Source organism: Molossus molossus, unplaced genomic scaffold (assembly GCF_014108415.1).
Source record: "Molossus molossus isolate mMolMol1 unplaced genomic scaffold, mMolMol1.p scaffold_m16_p_4, whole genome shotgun sequence".
NCBI classification, from domain to species: Eukaryota; Metazoa; Chordata; class Mammalia; order Chiroptera; family Molossidae; genus Molossus; species Molossus molossus.
The window spans coordinates 87,112,639-87,137,379 of NW_023425377.1; the positions used below are offsets into that span (position 1 = coordinate 87,112,639).

Here is a 24,741-nt window from a genome sequence, read left to right on the forward strand (position 1 = left end):
TCACTGCTCTCCAGAGGTAGGACTGTCTCAAAGTTTTAACCCTCTAATGTTGTAGTGGGATTTCTAGTGATCAGCCTGGTCCTAGAGGACAAAGAATCACCTCATTAGCATAGCAAAGACATCACTTAGGAAATCCCAAGGCCTTTCGGAAGTCTATGAATCCTAGACAAAAAGGAGACAAATTATCATAGTACAGCTGGAAAGATTGACTAGAAGTTCAGTAGTGAGTCATTAATATTTTGTATGACTGAGGAGCCTCCGCCAACCCTGGCTTCTGAGTCATCCCTCCTCACTCCAGCTACCTACCTCCATGTGAGCAAAACATTGTCATGTGAACAAAACAAGCCCCGATTTCTCTGAGCCCTTGTTAGTTGAATCTTCTGTTATACACGTTTGAACCCATTCCCAACTTATATGCGTTTTCTACAGGTCTAGAATCCTAAATACTTATTGAAGACTGATAATGTATAAAGCACTGGGTAAGGTGCACAAATAATTGTTAAATATAGTCACACCTTCCAGGAATGCACAACACTGGCAGGGGAAGAGATCAGGACACATGGGCACGTTGTATCCTTTTTGAAGTCAGAGTGGTTTGCATCCAGGCTCTCACTCACAAAATGAGAAAAATAATGCATTCCTTACTGTGGACTGATGTGTGGAAGGTGAGAGTTCATCTTTCTTTTCTTAATTTAATTTTTTAAAAATTAAATTTACTGGGGTGACATTGGTTAATAAGATTATGCAGATTTCAGGTGTACATTCTTATGATACATGATCTATATATTGCATTGTGTGCCCACAACCCAAGTCAAATAATCTTCTATCGCCACAAATTTGGTCTCCTTTACCTTCCCTCTGGTAACCATTGCACTGATGTCTGTGTCTATGAGTTTCAGCTGTTGTTGTTTTTTAATTTTTTCTTTATTGATTTTAGAGAAATAGGAAGGGAGAGGGAGAGAGAGATAGGAACATTGATGAGAGAGAACATTGATCAGCCACCTCCTGCATGCCCCTCACTGGGGATTTGACCCACAACCTGGGCATGTGCCCTGACTGGGAATCAAACCAGTGACCCCTTGATGCTTGGGTCAACACTTAACCACTGAGCCACATCAGCTGGGCAAGTTTCAGTTTTATATTCCACATATGAGTGAAATCATATGGTTCTTAGCTTTTTCTGACTGACATATTTCGCTTAGCATAATATTCTCAAGGTCCATATATGTTGTTGTAAATGTCAGTATTTCATTTTTCCTTAAGGCTGAATACTATTCCATTTGTCTTAGAAAATATTTTATGAATTTGACCCCAAAGGCAAAGGCAGTAAAGGCGAGAACAAATGAATGAGACTGTATCAAACTAAAAAGCTCTGCACAGCAAAAGAACCGGCTAACAAAACAAAAAGGCAAACCAACCAAAAGGCAAACAACAGCTCTGAAAAGGGGCCAATATCCAAAATATATAAAGAGTTCATATAATTCAACACCCAACAAACAAACAATCCAATTAAAAAATTAGCAGAGGACCTGAATAGACACTTCTCCCAAGACATACAAGTGGCCAACAGATATATGAAAAGATGTTCAATTTCATCTATTAGGGAAACACAAATCATCAAAACTACTATGAAATACCTCCTCATGCCTCTTGGAATGGTTGTTATCAATAAGACAGGTAATAATAACTGGTGGAGAGGTTGTAGAGAAAAAGGAACCCTCATTCACTGCTGGTGGGAATGTAAACTGATACAGCTTACATTCCTTAAAATATTAAGAATAGAGTTACCATATGACCCAGCAATCCCTCTTCTGGGTATCTACCCGAAAACTTGAAAACACTTATTTGCAATGATATATGCACCTCTGTGTTCATTGCAGCATTATTCACAGTGGCCAAGACAAGGCAACAACTGAAGTGTCCTTCGATGGATGCTTAGATAAAGAAGATGTGGCACGTATATCCAATGTATTTTTTAATTGCTTTTGTTAGAGAGAGAGAGAGAGCTAGAAACATCAATGTGAGAGAGAAACATTGATTGGCTGACTCCTGCACACCCCATACTAGGAATGGAGCTCAAAACTCAGGCATGTGCCCTGACCAGGAATCGAACCAAGGCCTCTCAGTCCATGGGCTGATGCTCAATCCCCTGAGCCACACTGGCCGGGCACAACGTATTTTTTGCCATCTTACTTTCAAGTTGTGTTAAGAGATAACCATAGTATACAAAAAGTCTCACCATCTAGTTCAAATTTTCCAGCTTCTCTTGACTGATCACCCATCTCATGTTTATCTGAACTTCATTCGACAAGTACAAACATATTTTGAGCTGGATGCTGGAACCATCCAGAGATAAAGATACAGCTCTCCTTGAAGACACTCAGAGATAGTGAGGTAATTATCACAACATGATGGGCATATCCATGGTAGAGTTTCCACAGCTCAGTTGGCAGACAAGTGAAGAAAGTGGGAGGTGAAAGTCAGACCAGATGCTGTACCACAAAGGCCTGAAGCTGGGAGGGTGAGGTAGGTTTTAACCTACCTGGTTTCCTAGCACGTGGAGACGGCCTACAGCAAAGACATGGGGCATTGAATGCCTCCTAGGCAATTCTCTGCAGTTTAAATATTTTAAGGATTTAAAAAATGAAGATGTCTAAATATGATCCAATCTATGTTTTAGAATATTCACTTGGAGGACTGTGGATATTGAATTGGGTTTAAGAAATGTGGAGGCAAAAAATTAACTCAGAAGGCTAATTGCTGTTGCCCTCATCACTGGTGAACACATCAGGGTCTGAACAAAGACAATGGCAGTGGAAACTGAGAAGAAAGAAAAGGGTAAGAGGTACACACCATTTATTACATTCCAGTCTTTTCTATGTACTGAACACAAATAAACAAAATAAAACAAAAACAACAGCAACAAACACTGCGTCACATTTTCCTCTATCTCATATGTATTTTATATTAATCCAGAAGTAGTTAGAACTAATATTTACTGTGCCTTCTGAATTTACTAATTATTGTCAAAGCATGTCCTTTTCTATCCTTTTCCTCTTCTTGAAACTATTTTCCCACATGTGCTGCAACAATGGTCTCTTAACATGTTCCCATGTCACTTTAGTGGTTCCTTCTGTCTCCTTCGTTAGTTTTTTCCAGGTTTAAAAAAAAAAAAAAAAGGGTTCATTTTCTTCTCCTGTGTTCTGTGCATGTGCTAGAGGTGTTGGGTTTTATTTGTTGCTTTCCGTTTTTGTCCTCTGCTGTTTATTCAATAGGATAGCTCAAGTTATTCACTCTTCACATTACAATTTTAATGATCATGATAGAATATAACTATCTCTTTCCTTGTCTTAATTTCTCAAATTTTTTTCAGGACCCATTTTTCAAAGCAACTTTGAGGACCTGCTTCATTGGCTTCCTGACAACATATATCTCTCTTACGCGGAGTCCCCAAACATGCCTTCCCTGCTGAGCCAATCTGCCTGTGTGTCCTGTAAGCAGCAAAAAAGTACACAAACATGACCTTCCCAGCTATTAGATTTCTTTGTTCATGAAAATAAATGTCAACAGGTATTAAGCTTACAAAAATAAAACTGAAGCCTGCCGGTACTAACATGAAAAAAGGAAAGGGAAAGAAAAAAGTGCCTGGGTCAGCAAAATAGCCCTGCCTGAGTGCATCTCAGCACACAGCTCCCACTCAAGTTCCTGGAGGACAGGGAACCTCTGTCCCACACTTAACTCCGAGCTCCGAAGCAAGTATGACTCAACGAGTAAGCATTCCATTGAACCAACAATTCAGCAGGCTGACAGCGACCTGGAAGTCCTGTGCAAGTAAAAGATGCCAGTTCTTGCAGAGCGCTCTCAAGATGACACTCAGTTGATACTGATCTGAAACAGAAGTATCAACAGGGCTCTTAAAGTACCAGCTTTGAAATGATAGATTCCAGGATTTCGGAGCAGAGCACAGTTCACTTATTTATCATGTCCAGAATCTGTACAAGTTTGTCAAAAACACAGCTAAGTAAAAAATAGTGGTGTTACTTAACTCAGCTGCCCCCATCCCCACCCCCGAAGGCCATGAGATAGGAATTCAGACAAAAACTTAAATTGGGACAAAAGATCAACATCCCTAAGTGTTGCTTTGTTTGTGCCTTTTTTTTTGGTCATGGTGCGGGTGGAGGGGTGGGTGATGTAAGGGAACGGAGGACCTGGGGGATGGAGGAAGAAACCAAGCTCCCAAGCCTTTTCCTCTGCCCTTCTTTTATGCAGGTGGTCTTTAGTGCACTGAAGGGAAATCTTTATTTTAATTTTATTTTTCAATTACAGTTTACATTCAATATTATTTTATATTAGTTTCAGATATACAGCATAGTGGTTAGATAATCATGTAGTTCACAAAGTGCCCTCCTCCTCTGTTTCCAGTACCCACCTGGCACCATACAGAGCTATTGCAATGTTATTGATGGAGGGAAATCTTTTTTCAGAAATAACCTTTCTGCTTTTCCTATGAGCTCACAGCCAGAAGTGGAGGGAGGGCTGTGACCTGGGTTCAGCTGAGAGTCAGGAAGGCAAAGATCGCACAGCTCGGTGCCTGGGAGCGCTCAGGGCAAGGTGACATAGTTCTGGTTGCCCCGGCGTTGGCCTGACAGTTTCATCCCCGCCCACTCGCAGGAGGGCGCCAGGCCGGGGTGCACGCGCGCGCCCGGGAACATAAAAGCGGCGGCGGCGCGGAGACGCCGGAGCAGCGGCCGCACCATGCACGTGAACGGCAAAGTGGCGCTGGTGACCGGCGCGGCGCAGGGCATCGGCCGAGCGGTGGCAGAGGCGCTGCTGCACAAGGGCGCCAAGGTAAGACCTGTGCGGGGCCGCAGAAACTTCTCGGTTCACCTAGAGACTCATCCCTCATCCCCGCCACTCCAAGAGGCTCCTGGGGAGATTGGGAGGCTGCGCTCCAAGTGCCCAACCTTGCCACTTCCAAAAGCCGCCGATGCTCGGGAGCAGACATCGAAAGCAGCGGGGAGAAGAACTGACCTTTAATTACCAAATGTCAGGTCCCAAAGAGGAGCGTTTTGTCTTTTTTTTTACTGTTTATTTACGTCTGGGTGTCTGTTTCAAGAGCTGCGCAGGACCTGGACTCTTATCCTCTATCCACAGGTAGCGCTGGTAGATTGGAATCATGAAGCAGGTATGAAGTGTAAAGCTGCTCTGGATGAGCAGTTTGAACCTCAGAAGACACTATTCATCCAGTGCGATGTGGCGGACCAGGAACAACTGAGAGGTAAGAGAGGGGATCCATCCATCAATGGGAACACGCCCCGAACAAGCAATAAACTGAAGGCAGCCCTGGCCCAGAGAGCCAGCTGGCGACAGGCAGCTGGGCCTCCTCCCAGAGAGCCCCTACCTCTAAGCTCCAAGAGATAGCTTGGAGTGTTGTCTTCTGACATCCCAATAGCCATTAAAACGAAGAGGGAGGGAGCCCAAGTCTGCCTGAGAACTCCTTTTATTTTAGTCATTTGGTAGTACATAATGTAATAAAAATTCATTTGTGTATTCAAAGACAGAGCTGCTAAAAGTAATTATTAAATGACTGAATCTGCAGAAGGAACTTGAAAAGTTAAACAGAGGCTAAGGAACTATGGCAAACTTCCACCAGAAAGCTGGAAGACGCAGAGTCCAATAACAATGAAATGTGGCTGTGTTTCTCTTTTAAAATGTACTAGAGTGCAAGGTCAAGGGTCATCATCACAGACAAGCTAGATGCTGTTAACCACATGTTCTTTTTGGTTTTTCCCCCTATGAGATGGTAGTTTAAAAATAATACTAGCTGTACTACAGTGTGAGAATGGCAGAAGAAAAGTTTCTATCAGACTTTCCTCAATGCTTTCCTGTTTCCGTCTACTCACTTAAAATAGAACAACCTACTTGTGAAATATCAGGGACAATATTGGCATATAAACAGAATTGGTCATATAGAGACCCAATAGATGTGTATAAAAAAATACATTTTGGGGGAGAAAAATAAATATTTGTATCTCACAAAGTTTTGCCGAAAGACTGAATAAATTATTGGGCACATCTTTTATCCAGGGAGCAAAAAGTTTGCATAAAAGTCAGTCTGCTCCTCCTGTTCTTAAAGGAACACCGAAGTGTGACTCTCTTTGAAAATGTTGGGCTATTCTGTAAGAGAGTGAAAATAGAACAGGATGTTAGAAGAGTGTTCCCCCACAGTTAAGGGAAATTCTTTTAAAGGGAGATATGTAATTAAAATCTGAAAATGCTAATAAAGATCTATAACATGGAGTCCAAGCATTAGTAGAAGAGATCTATAAACAGTGCTGGTGGAACACATTTTGCCAGAGGATAAAGTTTTGTTGATTGCGCATGATATTTTGGATTAAGAATAGAGGCATGTCAAATCTCAACATCCATGCAGATGGAATAAGCAACAGTATAGATCATCTGGAAGCTATTTCTGACTGAATTTATGTAGTTTCACATGTGACATTTAACCTTAATTGTTTTGCTTTTCTGTATTTAAAATTAGTACCTTAGCTGTAAACACATTCCTTAAGGATAAGTGATTGTGGAGGAGGAAACTCAGACACATAATGAGTGACCAGGAGAAGGCATGTGGTCATGAGAAATCCACATGTTGTCTGGACATCAGCGTTATTTGCACTTCAGAAAAACACGGCATTGACTCTTCCAATTTCAGGATTTAGTGCTGCCTACAGCTTTTGAAACGGTTTAGATATGTGGCTAAATCATAAAAATACAGGGGTGAAAATGTTCTTGGAGATGAACGAGACAGAACTCATTTTATAAATGAAGAAATGCAACACAGGGGGTGGGAATGGGTAGGTAAATTATAAAGAGTGCCACGGCATGTAGATGTCACCAAGAACTAGTTGTTTGAGCCCAAAATTCAGTGGTATGTTAGAAAGAAGATGGTACATCATACATTGGTAAGAGCAGAATATAAGAAATGCAGTGGAGACCAAAATGAGAAAAGAAAATTAAAGAAGCAATTAGACATACATATTTAATAGCCTAATTTCTGATCATGTGGATGTGGAGTTCTATTAGGATGGAATACAAAAAAAAAAAAAAAAAAAAACGAGAGAGAATATTTCTTAGATGTTTTCTACTAGAATCAATGTGAGATCTTAAGAAGCATTGAAAAAATTCCATGAAAAAGTAAACAGTTTTTATTTTGTTGTTTTTCATTCTAATATGGTAAAGGATACTGTAAATGGTGCATATTAAAAAATCTTGACACTGTTTTTGACAATTAATTTGTATAAGGATATATTTATTTTGGAACTGATTAATTCATATCCTCCTCAATATGTCTAATGGTTGCTAAAAATTCTATGATTTTACCTTTTTTTTTTTCTATGGCTGTACTTTATTCAAGGAACTCATATGTTGGTCCCAAGACCTGAGAACACACATTGTCATTTGGAAGAGCTACTGGAATTGTTATCGACAGTCTGAAGTAATAGAACTAGAACCAATTGTAGGCCCAGGGAAACAGTTTAAATCAATATAACTGTGTAAAAGTCAACTCTGAGAAATAATGTGTTTCTCAATACAAAGGTATTGAGACCTAGTATGAACTGGTTTAGTGGGTTTGTAAGAACTGGCTATGTAGTTGGATAATGGAATGAGTGACCTGCAGGCCTCAGAATCTATGCAAAGTTTATGTTGGCTGAACACAGTTTTTATACAAACTGGTAATACAAAGTAGTAATAACTGTGACAAAGAGAAAAGAAGGAAACAGTACACATTGAAGTTACAGTAATCAAGCAAAATCAACTGAATGAAAAGTTGATTTTACTCACTAGGATCTCAAAACTTTCCACAATTATGAGAATGGATTTGAGTACCCAAGAAGACATGTTTAATATTATAGTTTATGAAGATAATACAACTTATTATATTTGTATAGTCTACGCCACAGAGCTTCAATAACTTCTTAAGGACAGAGAGATGCTGGCTGCCCAACTGACTTTTGAGAGCTCTTAGCTTAGGAGGTTCAGTTCTCTAAAATTTATACCATTAAGTTACTGCTTAGCAAACTTTAATGTGCATACAGATAATCTATAAATCTCATTAAAGTTAAAATTCTGGATTCAGTAGGTCTGTGGTGGTCATAGATTCCACCTTTCTAAGAAGTTCCCAGGTGATATTGATTGATGCTGCTGGATCACAAATCATGCCCTGAGGAGCAAGGCATGAAGTCACTGCCTAGAGTATAATCTTCACGATCAGGGTGGATAAATAAAAATTCATTTCATGGCATAGGACATTACTTACATATATATGGAAAGTAAGAACTAATCTATAATGTCTCTTTTTTGATGTTAGATACTTTCAGGAAAGTTGTAGACCACTTTGGAAAACTGGACATTTTGGTCAATAACGCCGGAGTGAATAATGAGAAACACTGGGAAAAAACACTGCAGATTAACTTGGTAAGCTATCGGAGCCATGTTTCTTGACTAAAAGTATTTAGTGATGTGATGTTCTTCAAGGAAAATGGTTCTTATATTCATAGAAGCAACACAATGACTTGTGATATAGAAAAAGAGAAGTTACAGGAAGCCAGAAAAAAAAAAGCACTTCCTTTTACAAATAGAAAAAAATCAGAGATTTTTTAATCATGAAAATAAATCTGTCTTAAAATAATATGAGAAAATATGAAAAGGAACATAGTTTTTTGCATTACTTTGGAATTGGTGGACGGCGGCCCACTGGCCACACTAGCCACAATTTGTTTTTGTATGACTCACAAGCTGAAAATGGATTTTATATTGAAAATGATTAAAACAAGTGAAAAGAAATGTGAAAAGGATGACAGCTAGAGTCATTCATTTACACGTTGTCTCTGGCTACTTTTATGCCACAATAGCAGAGCTGAGTAATTGTAACACAGGCCCTGTGATACACCCATAAAACATTTATTATCCTGTCCTTTACAGAAAAAAAAAAAAAAAAAAAAATTCCCAACCCTGGTTTCATTTATTTATTTAAAAATAAATCTTAATATAATTCCAGTAATATAACAGAAAACAAGACCAAAGTTACTTTTTAACTTTGTAATTACTAAGATCTTTATCCTAGTGTGTATGTGTCTGTATGTACATGTGTATGTGTGTAATTTTCACAATGTTTGATGACTATTTAGCTCTTACTTAAGTTATAAAAATGTAATTTAGAAAGTAAAATTTCTGTTACATCCATTGTATCACATGTTTTTTGGTTACCCCATTTTATAAACACACTTGACATAAGATATTGGGGTTTAGTAAAACCCAAACCTCAGCTGAAGCAAAATGTCCCAGCTGAGCTGTGCGTGGGTTCACCCTGCCCTTGCTGAAGTTATTCTCACTTGAGAAGCGGGCATGGGTAAAGTACAGGGAGTGCCCCTACTTCACGCTATCCAACTAGGAGGTTATAAACTCCTTCAAAAAAGGAACTATGTTATGTTCTTTTTTATTCCTCTCTCAGTAATCAGCACAAATGCTTGGTCAATAAATGTTTGACTGGAATCAACATTCCCAGGAGTCATTAATTGTATTAATACCTGGATGGGTGTAATGACAATTACAATAATTCACAAAAGAGCTGAATCTATAAGCATCACTTTGATAAGGGCACAAAATTGCTCCCCAAATTTGATAGATGCCTAAACTCCTTTAAGTGGAAACAAAAGCTACCATTTGAAAGTACAGACACCCTCCTTATAGTTTTTTTGAAATTTGTTTCAAATGTTCCTGGATATCATTATATTTCAAAATAATCGTAAGACCTATTTATCAAATTTCCTTCAAAGTCTTTCTGGTGTATGTCAGCTAATCTGCCTGACTGTATTATAAACACGTAATAGTTGGACCATAAATTGGGGTGTGTGTGTGTGTGTGTGTGTGTGTGTGTGTGTATTTAGAGAAACCTGACAACTACTTTTCCTGAGTTAAGACAATTCTATGATTTTTCTTCTACTTTAAACTAGTAATGTAAGTAAAGTAAAATTATATTTTTATTTTCTCATTGTGAAAGAATTATCTTGGCTAGTTTTTACTATGATATTTCAATGTCTAATACATCATTAAGTTTGCTTAATTACACCCGATTTTATTTTATATTTGTGTGTCTCTGCTTATAAATGATTTTAGTTTATAATTTTATTTTCTTATAACATTTTTATTTGATTGAATGACACTTATTCCTTTGCTGACTTTATCTCCTTGATCTGCTAATTTTTGAATAGAATGCAATCATATCTCAAATGACAATCTAATCTGCCTGACTCTATATTATAAACATATAATATTTGGACCATAAATTGCCGGTGCTTGTAATTTATTGATTTTTTTATTTGATTTTTTTAAGTTGGATCTCCCTTTGCAACCTATGATGTTTTGATCCATTCTGTGTTTCCATGTTTTCATTTACTTAGACATACCTTTTTCTATTACATTATTTTGAAAATGTAAGTAAACTTTTATGTTAAATTTGTCTCTTGCTGATGGTATACTATGAGATCTTATTTTTTTAAATCACATTTGGAACATCTGTTTTTATATTTGTGAATTTAAGTCATTTATTTTTATTTTTATTTTTTCATAAGATTTATTTCTTCCACTTTATTTCATATTTTATATTTACTAACTTTTTGTTTTTGTTTTTGTTCTCTATTTCTTTCTTAAATTCCATTAGATAACTTTAATTTTCTTCTTCTGGTAAGAAAATTGTACATTTTATATTTAATCTCTGGTGGTTACACTGAATTATTATGAACCATATATCTTTATATCCTTTGGTTGTCAGATGAAACAAACAATATAAAGCCAATTGGGAGTTTTATGAATTTTTTGTTTGTTTGTTTGTTTGTTTGTTTTTTATCCTCACCCGAGGACATTTTTTGTTCAGGTAGAGTGGGAGGGAGAGAGAGGAAGAGAGAGAGAGAGAGAGAAACATCCATGTGAAAGGGAAACATCGAGTGGCTGCCACCCGCACGACCGACCAGGGCCGGGGACAAACTGCAACCAAGGTACATGCCTTTAGTGGGAACCAAACCCGGGTCTCTCAGGACCGCAGGCTGATGCTCTAACCGCTGAGCCAAACAGGCCAGGGCGGTTTTATGAATTTTTAAGAATATGTTTTAAAAACTTATGCTACTCTTCAAAACCACATAGTGACAAGAATTTGTTTTCTTTGCATCAAGCTATCCTAATATAAAAGCACAAATTTTGCCGCAGCAACTTTCTCCCTTTAGCATCACTCTTGATATTTATAATAGTTTCATCAGTAATACGTAGCTACAGATACTTTTTAAGTAAAGGTCACTAGAGCATAAAATTCCTATATTCAGGGTGTTCATAATGGACACCTACTGTGTCTTTCTTCTGAAAAATCAGATGTTAGAAAAGTGCAATGATCAGAGTTAAATATAAGAAACATAAAAATAGTGAAGAGATTGTCCCAAAGGATTCGAATTATCTGTCTTCATCTAGCTGAGAGGGCATATTTGCTTGAACATAGTTTAGGTGGGTAAACACCTGCTCCAAACTGGGAAGTTCTTGCAACATCTGAAAATAGAAAATTCTGGAAGACCAGGGGAATTTCATTTGACCCACTCTCCTGGATTGCTTCTAATGAGATTTAGCTGGCCTTTATTTTTCTTTGGACTCTTCTAATACAGGCCACTCCATAGCTTAACACCTGGGACTGATGACAATTGTTTAATTTTACACAGAACAAAATATAACCTTTGTTACCCATATATAACTAGAAAACATGTTACTTCACTTCCTACTTAAGACACCCATTGCAAGAGTAGATTGGAGTCTGACCAATCATTGACTTTCCAACTTGATTATCTCTGTTAGTGTAATGCAAATATTTGCTTTTGGTTTATATAATAATTTTTAGACACTGTTCTGAATATAATTTGCCTCCTTATACAATCCTATGTGTTCTTTGCACATTTTTTATATGTTCCTGTCCTTGTAAGAGAGTAACCATTTAGTTAAAGGACCTTACTGCATCTCTCCCTCTTCTGAAATCTCATATGACATATTCATACTACTCTTATGTGATGTACCAACTTTTAAATTTTATTAAATTATTATTTTTAGAATGACTTTCTTACATGCATATACTCTAAGCTCTTTCAAGGCAGAAAATTATTGTTTTGTGTACAGAGCAGATGTTCAGCTAATATTTATTGTCTAAATAAACTGCCATTCTATGATACTTTAAATCCATGGATATTCAATTTTGTGTTTTAATACTGTGTTTGGATTATTTCCTAATACATCAGTATTGCCAAATAGTATTAGCATCTGTCTTTCACTTTAACTTCTTACCAAACTTACCTCTTCCTTATTCTTCTGCCTCAACACTGTTCCCACACAAGAAACACACTAAACCTCTTCCCAGTCTTTTGTTTCCATTGGTTATTCTGTACTTCCTCCTTAGTCTGAAGCCACCGCATCAGCCTTACTAAGAGTGTTCAAAAAGAAGTCTTTGTATGTTTATCAAAGGTTACTGTAGCAATTGGGCAGAAGTAGAATTAGCTTTGAATATTGATAAGGACATTCTATAATGTACTTATTTTACATTCTGAAGTTTGGATAAACCTAAATAATTCACGCCCCACAGTGGGATTTATACTCTAATTTGGACATAACTAACAGATATTGAATCCCTTAGTATAGTCAAATAAAAATTAAACAAAATAGCCCTGGTGGGTTCGGCTCAGCGATTAGAGCATTGGCCTGCAGATTGAAGGGTCATGGGTTCGATTCCCAGTCAAAGTCACATACCTGTGTTGCAAGTTCAATCCCTGCCCATGATCAGGGTCATGAGGGAAGCAGCCAATCAATGTTTCTCCCTCCCTTTCACTCTATCTAAAAATTAATGGAAAAAATATCCTAAGGTGAGGATTAACAACAACAACAGAAACATTAAAATAGATGGCTTTTGTTGGTGATTTCTTTTTCAGAAATACAAGAGTTGACTAAAGATTTGAACTTGGCAAGGGTAGGCATTTAGAATTAGTCAAAACTAGATTTTAGTCCTGAATTTGGAATTCATGAACTTTTATTTCTCCGATCTTGAATTTCCCAGTTTGTGAAAAAATAAAGGTAACTTCTAAGGATGGGTAAGCTTAAATAAACCATAATTTGTATGAAACATCCAGCACAGTGCTACTACATAGTATTCACTCAATAAATTGCATTTTTCTCCAAAGCATAAAATTTATATTTTCTTCATTCTCACTAACTCATTTCTATGTGTGTTGGGTTCCTCTGTCCTCAAAATTAAAAGTTGAAGAAATGGATAGAAACATTGTTGTCAAACGTACTTACCCCTTTTCTTGGCTACTAAGACCTTCATTACAAATCAAATTAGTAACTACTTTCTGTATGTCTATTCTATAGTAACTAGAGATCCAGTTGAATGAACTATTATTACAGTTAGGCAGAACTTAAATTGTAAGTAATTTCTGCAAGGGGGGAAAACAATAATATTTACACCCTACACAAGCCAAAGTGGGAAAATGTTGAACATAAAAAAGGATTTCAGAAAGAGAAAGATCGTGTATATCACCATATTCCTTGAAAACTGATTGGAGAAAAGGCAAGAACCTGAAAGCTAAAGCATTAGACCTCGTCACGTAGACATATTCCAAGAAAGTTTTCATTTGAAAAGTTACTCAGTTCTTACCCTGATGATGGATGGAAAATTTATTCTTTGTTCTCCTCCTCCACCAGAGACCTGGGAATTAGTCTTGTTTTTGTTGTTTAATTTACAATAAAGCTCACACATTCCCAAAATTTCTATCTGGCTGCATCTTGTAGATGTTGAAAACACAAAAGTGGAGTGTCAGCACAGTAAATACCTGAGAATAAAAGCATAGTGCCAGCACGCGTAAACAGAAATTCTGTTCAGACATGCTGGAGACTAGGGCAGAAGCTAACAACATCTAACTACCTTCAGTAATTTTAGCCATCTACATTTCTCTTTCTTATATAAACTGTTCATGTTTTGTGTTTCCATTTGAAAGGGAACCATGCGGAGATTTTACTCATCCTCCTTAAGCTTACTTAATATCAAACTGACACGTGGCTTAAGTGAATAGAATCTTGAATTTACTCTTTTGTTCTAAACTCCTGTTAGGTAGAGAGGCAACTCTGAATGCTTTTCAAAAAAACTCCCAAGGGGCTTTTTAAATTAAAAGAAGGTAAACACTAATATGTACCCTCAGTTCCAAACTCATTGTCTATTGTACCATTTTCTTTGCAATATCATAAGGAATGAAAAAAAAGTAAGAATTAAGATGTCCAAAGAAAATTTTCAACTTTTAGAAGTCTGAATTGGAAGGGAGAGAGTTCTTAAATTAAAAGGGAAAATGGAGTTTCAATATAAGTTTCATATCACATGTTGTTTTGGGTAGTGGTGAATTGTTAAATATTAGAATAAAACAGAAAAGCTGCATACATATGATGAGTAGTGACGCAGAATAAACCATCAAAGGCACACTTGTAAGCCATGATGAACACAATGAAGTGACAGACATTACTGAAGATGGTCTGTCCCATGTAACAGAAAATCTGCCACTCGAACTGGCTCAAAGTTCTGTGACCTCACACAGCAGGATTGCAGTGTCAGGACTGTTTGATGTCGCATCTCAATGATATCATGAGGACCCAGTTTCTTAACTACTCTTCCACCTGCCATCCTTTATGCTAGCTTCGTAAGGATGCTAGCAATATTCATTCCAGCCATTGCATCCATACAGCGTAATGCAAAAAAAAAAAGGAAAGAAAAGAAATGTAGTAACTTCTTTCTGGTTTTCTAAAAAGTAACAAAATTTTTCTCATGAGTGTCTTCTTCCACCTCTCTTCCTCAGCCCAGACCCCCACCCCTCCCACCTCCCGCGGGCTACTCCTCAGGTCTTACTGGCCAGAAATGAGTTGCACTGCCAACTCCTGAATCAGTCACTGGCAAAGGGAGTGAGATTTCCATGACTGAATTAGATTAACCAGTGTCTAAAGCTGGTAGATTACTTTCCTCTGTATTATGTGGGAAAGAAGTAGATACAAATGCAAAAAAAGGTTTTATTAGGGAAAAAAGCAAATGAAAACTGTAAGAAATTAAGGGTATCTGCTATTATATACTGCAAGACCTAAGAGAATTAAACAGAGCAGGTGAAGAGAACCATATGCTTCTAATAAAGGGAAATGAATTTTGTATCTAATATTTAGAAAAGAAAAAGTATACAGAATTCTTCAAGATGTTGAGAATTGCGTTAAAGTTGACAAAACACCATAGGGTTACAATTTTTATCAAAAAATCTCAGATTGGTCAACTAAGTGAAATTTTGCAGAGATGTGATGAGCTCCACAACTTTAGGCAAACAAAAGAGATCCCAGGTCAATGACTTGATTAAAATAAAGAGCCATTTCAAAACCCTTTATTGAGAGCAGTTGCAGAAATCTAGCCAGGGGCCAGGGATAGCAATAAGAATAATGGTTTGTGATTATATGACAGAGTATAATGTCTCTGTTCCTTTTCCCATTCATGCCCCTGGATTAGGTTTCTGTTATCAGTGGAACCTATCTTGGTTTGGAGTACATGAGTAAGCAAAATGGAGGCGAAGGTGGCATCATTATCAATATGTCATCTTTGGCAGGTAAGGACACTTGTTTTGTTGATAATAATTTCTTATTGGTGATCTGAACCACAAAAGTAAATCTTCAAAAGTATATTTATTATCATCTTGGGTTTGAAGTGGAGACTTTGTGTGTTTTTTTGGGGGGAGGGGGGCAATGGCTCTATAGAATTGTCTACTGCATATCAAAAATTTGAACTATATGTTTATTTGTGTTATTTTAAATTGTGACTTCTTAAGTTATCTTACTGCAATATTATTAAAAAGCACACACACACACACATTTTTCCCAGAGTTACTATTTTTCAAAGGTTATTGTGAGGTTCCTGATCAGTAATATATGTGAAAATACCTTTGACAAAGTGAAAAGTACAAAATGGTCCTGGCCAGTTTGGCTCAGAAGTTTGAACACTGGCCTATGAGCCAAAGGATCTCAGGTTCGAGTCCAGTCAAGGGCACGTATTTCGGTTGCAGGTTCAATCCCCAGCCTCATTGGGGTTATGCGGGAGGCAACCAATCCATGTGTCTCTCTCACATCAATGTTTCTTTCTCTCCCTTCCTCCCTCTCTCCCACTCTGTCTAGCATTCAATGGAAAAATATCCTTTGGTGAGGATTAAAAAAAAAGTACAAAACAAAGTCAAGGTATCTCTACTCCCATGTGCCTTTAGTAAGAACATGGAGTTTTAAAATATGGCAGATGTACTGGTTGGCATGTGCTTTTGGGAAGCCAAACTCGACCTCTACTTTATCAGGATCTTTGGCTGGGCCTGAGAATCAAGCTGACATGAAATAGATTCACTGGAGAAAAGCATACCGATTTTTACACACACATGGGAACGTCCAGTGGAAAATGCAGACCCAAAGAAGTGGCTAGGCTTAAGTGTTTATAAACGAGGTTGAACAAAGAGAAGCAACTGTGAAAAAGTAACTACAATATGCAGGGAGGCTAAAAGAAGATAAGAGTTATTTTATTTTACCAAAGTTTGTTTGTACAGATTTCTCTTGGCCTTGATTCCTGGTCTCTGGTGATAAAAATGTTTCTTTCTTCCTGGTATACGTAGGGCATCTTTTTCATTAGTTTTTTTTTTTAACTCTTGCTTTAAGGAAGAAAGGGAAGGTCCAAGTGCCTTTCTTGCACCTGCTGTTTTACAAGTCTTTGTGCCTCAAAAAATAATCTGTATGCCAAAGTGGGGGTAGCCTCATCTGCCACCCTTCAATGCTAAACTGCTATCATAAATAGACCCAAGTATGTGATGGCTTAAACACAGGCTCCTCTTATTCCTCATTCATCTATCAGCCCAGGGTGAGCCTCTTGTTGCAGGCCACCTCTGTCATATGCAGTCATTTGGAAAACAAGGCTGGCAGAAGCTGTGTCTTCACCATGGAGCTCACAAGATGACTGTGGCATCGGTGGACTCCTTCCCTCCTGCAGAAAGAGAACACTGAGGAGGCATCATTGCCCTTTTGAAAACCCCACCCAGTAATGGCACACCTCACTTACACTCACATTCCAGTCTGGAATTTGATCTCATGGCTCATCTAACTACTGGAGAGTCTGGGAAATGCAGTCTAGCTATGTGCCTAAGGAAAAGTACATTCCAGTGCACAGTTCATCGTCTCTATCACAACGTGTAATCCAAACAGGCTTACTTAGGGCTGTATGATCTGCTATCAGCTGATACCACATTACCATTGGAGGTACTTAGCCAGACCTCTTACTTTTAAAATTCTAAGGGGGAAAAAAAATCAATGGTTGTTGAATAGTTCAAGGGGCATTATGAAGTTTTTGATGTCTGAGCAATAGTGACAGCAAGTCTAAACTATTCATGTTAAAAAATAGTGAGACTTTCTTAAATTATCTGGTTGGTTTCGGTTAGTGCAGTCATTTCATAATAGGTGCCCTCTGACCTTGTCCTCCACCTCCCAGCTCCAGTAATGTCTGAGCAGTCAGGTTTGGAGGTACCTGTGACCACACCAGTGTCTGATTCTCAACATTTTTCTTATTCCTCTGGGAATTATTGTCAGATGGTCCTTAAACCAACAAAACCTGCCACCAGTGGAGACTTGGAAATCTTCTTTAGAAGTTCTCGGAAAAAAAGACTCGTTTTCTGGGTTGCTTAAGGACAAAATTACATCCCTAAAGTTATCACAGGCCTAATTCTATAATTTGTTCAGGATAATCTGGTTATTATTCCTAATATGACACCTACTAACATTTCCATCCTAAGTATACATTAAGAGATAAGAGGTAACATATTTGGCCTCAGAAAGGACCAAATTTTAGATTCTGGGAGGCCAAAACCTTAATGGTAAATTGTCAAGGCAAAATCCACATGATTTTAAAATAAAACCATAAGAAAGAAATGTATAAATGATTAGAAAATTAACAAAAAATATTTAATGTTTTATTTAAAATATAAATGTGAAAACATCTCGGGTGGTGGTCAAGGGACAATTGCATGGACCTCTCTCTAAAGCTAAGAGGGCTAGCAAAGCTTGCACCATAAGCCCTATTTGGGAAGCCCCTTGCCCTGTATCTCTGGAGACAGTGATTTCTTCTTGGGAAGCATGGAAGGCCTCGGGGTTGGATCAATTTAGGACTCGCTGGAGGATGTTCTTTATCATAAGAGGAGGTTTACTTGCCCTAAGGATCATAAATAGTACTGCCTTTTATCCAATAAGAATACTTAAACATATAATAATCAGCATTCATTGAGCACTCACTGTTTACATGCTACTCGTTTAAACATTATGTATGAGGTTATCTCATTTAACACTCGCAATGAGCCCGTGAAACGGATTTTATAATCTCCATTTTGTAGATGAGGAAACCATGGCAGGAGAGTTCTGGTTTCTTCCAATAGCCTTTACTTCAAGGAAGTAGTCGAGCTGGAATTCAAGCCTGATAAAAGACGTCTTGTGTCTTAACCACTGGATTGTCTAACTCTCCCATCTATGAGTGTGACTGCTAATCTCTCTAGCCATATCCATCTTTGCCTGTGAAGTAAAAACAGAATTCTTACAACATAACTAAGCCAGTGTAATTTTCTAGGATCTTCAGGCCCCTGCACCGCTTTGATCTTTTGTCATTTTTTTAAAATATTTTTTTCTTTATTGATTTTAGAAAGAGGAGAGGAGAGATATTAATATTTTGCTGAGATATAATAATTAACAAGAAAAATACCTTAGCTTTCTTCATGTTTATGGCTCTTGTGGAACAAATAAAAATAAAAGTGAAAATAATGTTAATATATAATGAGTTAATATAATTGATAATTAGACCTCTATATTCTCAATTAGATGGGCAAAAACATAAACCTACAATTCACAGAACAGATAGAACAAATGGCTAGTAAACAGGAATAAACGGTCAACCTCATGAGTAATCAGGGTGATGCAAATGCAAACAGAAGAGAAATGTAATGTTTTAGCGCTCAGATCAAGGCAGAGTTAGTATAAGTAGTCCCGATTGGCCAGAATGTGGTGAGAAGGGGTTGTCAGATACTGTCAGTATACGCAAGCCAATGCTTTCATCTTAAAATTACATTTCTACACCTTCAGTGAAATCTTAAACTTTTGCCCCATTGGACACACAGAGTAAAGGCCTGAAAATATTTGGGGAGCTCACTGAAGTCAAAACATGCCACTGAGAAGTGGCATTACAATTAGAGGCCCAATTTGCTTTCTTGGCTAAGAGCTTGGTTTATCACACTACCCACCCCTGGGTGTTAACTCACTTCTTACCTATCTCAGAGCCAATATTTGGAACCAAGTGTGGACGTCTCTCTAGTCATGCAGATAGAACAACGGATGGATATAAATAGAATGATAAGCTTGTTCTGGTTTTAAATGACCGTTCTAGCAGTCTTACAGTTAATGAACTGCTTCTCTGATATGCTTCCTGACACGCAGGGTGACTCTGTTTGTAATGGTTAAATAGCTTATATCTTTGTCCCTTCTACTTGATTCAGTACATTCATCAGTATGAAGAAAAGCACCCTCCCTTCTTAATGCTCGGCCTCCACACTGGTGCACTCACACTGTTTCCTGTTGCCAGTGCCCAACCTGGACAGCCTCTGCTTTACCTCTCCGCCCACCCAGGGCTTTGTCACGAAGGTGCCCTCATCTCAGAAAGAATATAAAAATGTACTGCCTTGTGTTTTATCCACTCACCAAGGGCTTCTCTTCTTTCCATAATGAAATAGATTCGTTTGACAAAAATTCAGAATTTTGTAATAGTAGGAGATAAATGAGGACCTCTCAGAAATGTTATCAACAACTTTACACCCTTGAAGTCATAGCATGTTGGTAGAGGTCAGATGATCAAAATAGTCTTTGAGGAATGCTAGAGTCAAATTATGTTTCACCCAGCTTTACTGAGGTCTAATTAACAAAATTTTAGGGAAAGTATTTCTAATGTTTGCTCCCTTTGATTTTCCAAACTTTCCTTCCTCACAGATTTGTCCTGTGATCCCCCGGTGCCCCGTCACTGTTTACACTATTAAGGCAGGGCTGTGGGTTATATTCAGCTCAACCAGTCTGTCATGATCTCTTGCATAGATTTCGTGGAGTCCTTCACTGTCATAGTAAAAACCTTGACACACTGGTTTGGGCAGAGATGTTAATGAGTAATGACCACTGACGCAGACCGCATATCAAATGCAATTAATAAGTTTAACAAACATAGGAGTAGTTAGAGTGGAGAGTGATTCCTCAGCATATTGAGGGAAGGGTGTGCTCCAGTCTGGAGGCCCAGAAGTTCTTCTGATCTTTGTTAACCACATAGACATTTCTATATTAGTTTTTATTTGTAAACACAATATATAAACCTGCACTGATTTCATCACATTCATTCTAGTAAAAGAAGTTGGAAGGAACAACAGAGAAGAGTGGAGCCTGGTTTAATGCAGATAATTAAATGCCTGTGTTCCCATAAAACATCCCATAAAAGTCAGGTGTGTTTTTTTATATATTTAGTTGCTCAAAATGGTGAGGAGGGCAAAGTAGTTGTCACAGGGAAAAGAATCTGCCTGTAATCCTGCTTCCACCTGCCTACACACTCAGCTACTGAGGTCCTTGTGCTCTGGGGACAGTCTCTGTGCCTCTAAGTCACTCGCTGGCATTTTGTGGGAGATCTCATGAAAGCCTTATTTACTCTGAGTTGAAAACATGAGAGTCTCAAGAAAATACTTGAACATCATAATTTTATTTTTAGCATATCTTAACTATCAAACCAAGGACATACTCCTTTGCACTGTAAGTTTTATCTCAAATAATATAATTAGCTTGCAATTTGTTTAATGGCAGAAGTGCTAAAGTTACCACTTTGAGTAATAAATCCAAGTTAATCCAACATACATTGAACATTCACAGAAAAGAAATGGGGACATAAAGGTAACCAGGCAAAGTTTCTACTCCAAGAGCTATACAATCAGTATCTTGTATCAGTATGGCAGAACAAAATAGCATAGCATAGACATTTAAAGAGAAATATGATATTGAGTTGCAAGGTGTTGGGACTCCCATGGCCTGAAGAGCCATGGACTGGAATATCACAACAGACCATAAATTTCAAGCAAAAAACATTGATCACCTTTCTTCATCTCCAGGCCAAAAATAAATCATGTGGTATCTGTGCAACTATGCTTAATATAAGGCTCGGGGCTCAACATAGTTAGCAACTGCCAAGTTCCAGGCATTGTGATAAACTATTAGCCTTATGATATCACATTTAATTTTTTAAGTCCCTACAATAGAGGCCAATTTAAAAATATTCAATTTAGAGTTGAACAACTAGTATCAAACAGACTTTCATAACTTGGAAAATGTGGTGAGAATTGGCAGTAGTAATAAAAGCAACTTTATTTTGCTATATTTTAGTATATGTCATGGACTGGATGAACCTACATTTCTGGATCTTAATTGGTCTGATGCCAACTGTTATGAATATGTGAGCCACCTTTCTTGATTAGTACTGGCAAAGTTCTCCATGCTGTTCATTTTAAAGTCTTATACAGTAAAATTATTAAGAAGATAAACTAGAAGGAATAAGTAGGAAAGATTAAATAGTTATGAATTAGCCTTTTGAGGAGTGGATCAAAAGGTTTAGGGTTTCCTAACCTGGAGGATAAAAAGACTACTAGGAAATGAATAGTCTTCTAGAACTTAACATGTATAGATATTCCCTAGGGACTTTGTTAATATGCAGATTCTGGCTCAGTGGGTCTGGGGGTGGGTCCTACAATTCTACTCCTGAAATTCTGATTCTGATCCTCAGACCACACTTTGAGGAGCCAGTTTCCAGTTTGCAAAGGGATATCCTTCCAGTAGCTAGGAATCTCATCTCAGCACAGACAGTGATTGAACTTTCAGGAAGGTGGGTTTTGGTGGAAAATTAAGAGCAATCTTCTGAGAATTAACAATGTTGATTCCTAAAGTTACCATCCTGGAAAGATTTTAATTAGAGAAGATGTAGTAGCTTTATGAAAGCTTATACCACTTTTTATGTCAAGTCACACTTCAGACCTGCTTTGATTATGTCAAACATGAGACTGAGGGTAAAAGCAGCAACAGATGAAATGTTCTATTATGTGGGAAAATCTCATAATGAGGAAGTCCACCAGTTACTTCTGTCAGCCTTCTGCACAAACATAAATAGATTCTCAGTAGTTCTCTTTTTTTCCCTTCATATTAGAGAAGTGATGGTTAAAAAACAAAAAACAAAAAAAAACAGAAGGATGGGTAGACAGCTTTGGGATTTTTTTTTAATGGTAAAGAAAATGTGAGAGATTCAGATTTCTGCTATTTTGGCACTGCTACCGAGTTCAAGTTTGTCAGGCAAAGATCAATATCCTTAGGTTCTCAATATTTTTCTAAGTTGAATTTCTTTAGCACTTCTGTATAGTTTATTTTACAGTGTTTTTATTTATTTACTTTTTAAAAATATGTTTGATAATCCAGTACAATGGCCCTATCTGAGAAAATTTCAAGTTTTTGCAGTCTTTTTTTTAGCTTTTTATCTTCTATGAGATCTAGAAATTAAAGTTAATTTTTAAAAATATGGGTAGAAAGAATATAAAAGATAGAACAAATGTGGAAATAAAAATTATGTTTTATTTTTCTAAATGACTTCCTTATTTCTTCTATAATGATATATGTAGTGTTCAGGCATTTATTATTATTTTTTTATAATTATCTCCTCAGTCTGTGGTCGTTTGATGTTATTATCCTGAATGGTTATAGAAAATATGTCTCCTTGTGGATAGAATTTCTCCCTCTATTGATATCTTTTTTCTAAACTATAGTTATGACAGACATAAACCTGTTTCTAATTAAACCTGTTATATTTTGAGCAAAACCATTTTACAGTTTTACAAGTAAACTTGCACAATGGTGGTCTTAGAATAAGTATTAAAAATTTACCCTCATTTAATGTGAGTTATTCATTTTTAAGCCCAAATAAAATATCTCTCATGACATTATACACAGTGACATCTCTTTAGAGCCTGCTGTCTCATTATCACAGTCCTTTGCTTTGTTGTTACTCTTAAGTCCTTTAACATTCAGACAAATGAATTCCCTGTGCATATGGGAATTAATTTGCAGGTTTTAAAAACCCAACTTAATTCCATCAACTTATTGGTCTTATGTCATTATACTGGTAAAACTCCCCTGAAATTGGTCCAGCCAGTTTGGCTCACTGGTTGAGCATCAACCCATGCACCAAGAGGTCACTGGTTTGATTCCCAGTTAGGACACATGCCCAGGTTGTGGGCCCAATCCGCAGGGGGGCAGCCAATCGATGTTCTCTCTCATTGATGTTTCTATCTCTCTCTCTAAAATTAAAAAAAAATATATTGGGTAGGATTGAGCTGACTGTTCAGCCAGTAAAGTGCTTGCTACCCTACCCCTGCCCCAAGGGTCCTCCCATTAGTTTTACATGTTCTAGTAGAGTATATTTAAATACTACTTTATTATACTTTTATATATTTGTACTTGAAAGGTACTAAACACATCGATCTTACTTAAATGTCCTTCTATAAATCCTTTTAAACTAGGATTGGCAACAATCCACCGTTTACCAAGGTTCAGAAACCAAACCAAGTTAGGACTCTACCAGAATGGTGGCATTTTAATACAAAAAAATACATCTTCATAAAAAGGTACAAGGTGGATAAATAGGTAAATAAGCCTATAAAACAGAACTTTCAGATGTTTCATTTTAAGAAAAAATGTTGAACTTTAATTTATATTTTTATAAAATGAATAGCAAATAGTAGTGCTCATTATATGCCAAGCCCTGTTTTCAGTATTGTATGTAAATTAGCTCATTCAAGACTTATAGTAGTTACTATCTCTACTGTATTTCACAGAAGAAAAACACTGTCTACACAGCAGTTACTCCTCCAAAGCTAATATAGCTCATTGTAGTGGATTCAGGCTTTGAGCTCAGCCAGTCTGGCACCCAAAGTCCAAAACCATTGTGCTATAGTCCCTCTTGACAAACTCAGTTAAGAGGACATTTTAAGTGGCTAAGCATTATAAGGAGTAACATTCTGGTAAATGGTGGTCCTCCTATGAGTTTTATATGTTTCAATTGACTATATTTAAAACATGTTTTCATTTTATTTGGCACTTAGTTGGTACCAAATACATATTTTTAAAATGAATTCACCCCTATAAAACCTTTGACTTAGTGCACACTATATTCTGGGGAAGAAAACTAATGGAATATATGACATTAAAAAACCCAAACCTCCTTCTCTGGAGCTTGATAAAGAGTAAGAGACCCTAACTGGAGATCCGAAATTTAAATCTAAGAATCGTGTATGTGTGTGTGTGTGTGTGTGTGTGTGTGTGTGTGAGTGAGAGAGAGAGAGAGACAGATACAGAAATTGAGAGAATGCATTTAATCCCAAGGAGTGGATAAGGTCACCTAGGGAAAGAGTGTGCACAGAAAAAGCAGAGAGGACCAGCATATTCATGTGTCTATCTGGTCAATTAGAAAGAGCCAACAAAGGACACGGGTAGGAGCTGCTAGTGCCTGGGAGGCAG

The 24,741-nt window shown here is 37.4% G+C and overlaps 1 protein-coding gene across 2 annotated transcripts in view; it reads left to right on the forward strand.

Annotated features, from left to right (window-relative positions):
* The first annotated feature begins 4,746 nt into the window (after positions 1-4,746).
* The window catches only part of HPGD (15-hydroxyprostaglandin dehydrogenase), a 31,016-nt gene continuing 11,021 nt past the window's right edge, over positions 4,747-24,741 (forward strand). For both annotated transcript variants that reach the window (XM_036240631.1, XM_036240629.1), the window contains exons 1-4: positions 4,747-4,848; positions 5,155-5,278; positions 8,372-8,478; positions 15,611-15,707. In XM_036240631.1, coding sequence (XP_036096524.1) covers positions 4,756-4,848; positions 5,155-5,278; positions 8,372-8,478; positions 15,611-15,707 — 421 coding nt within the window. In that variant the 5' untranslated portion in view covers positions 4,747-4,755. The remainder of the gene's footprint in view (positions 4,849-5,154; positions 5,279-8,371; positions 8,479-15,610; positions 15,708-24,741) is intronic.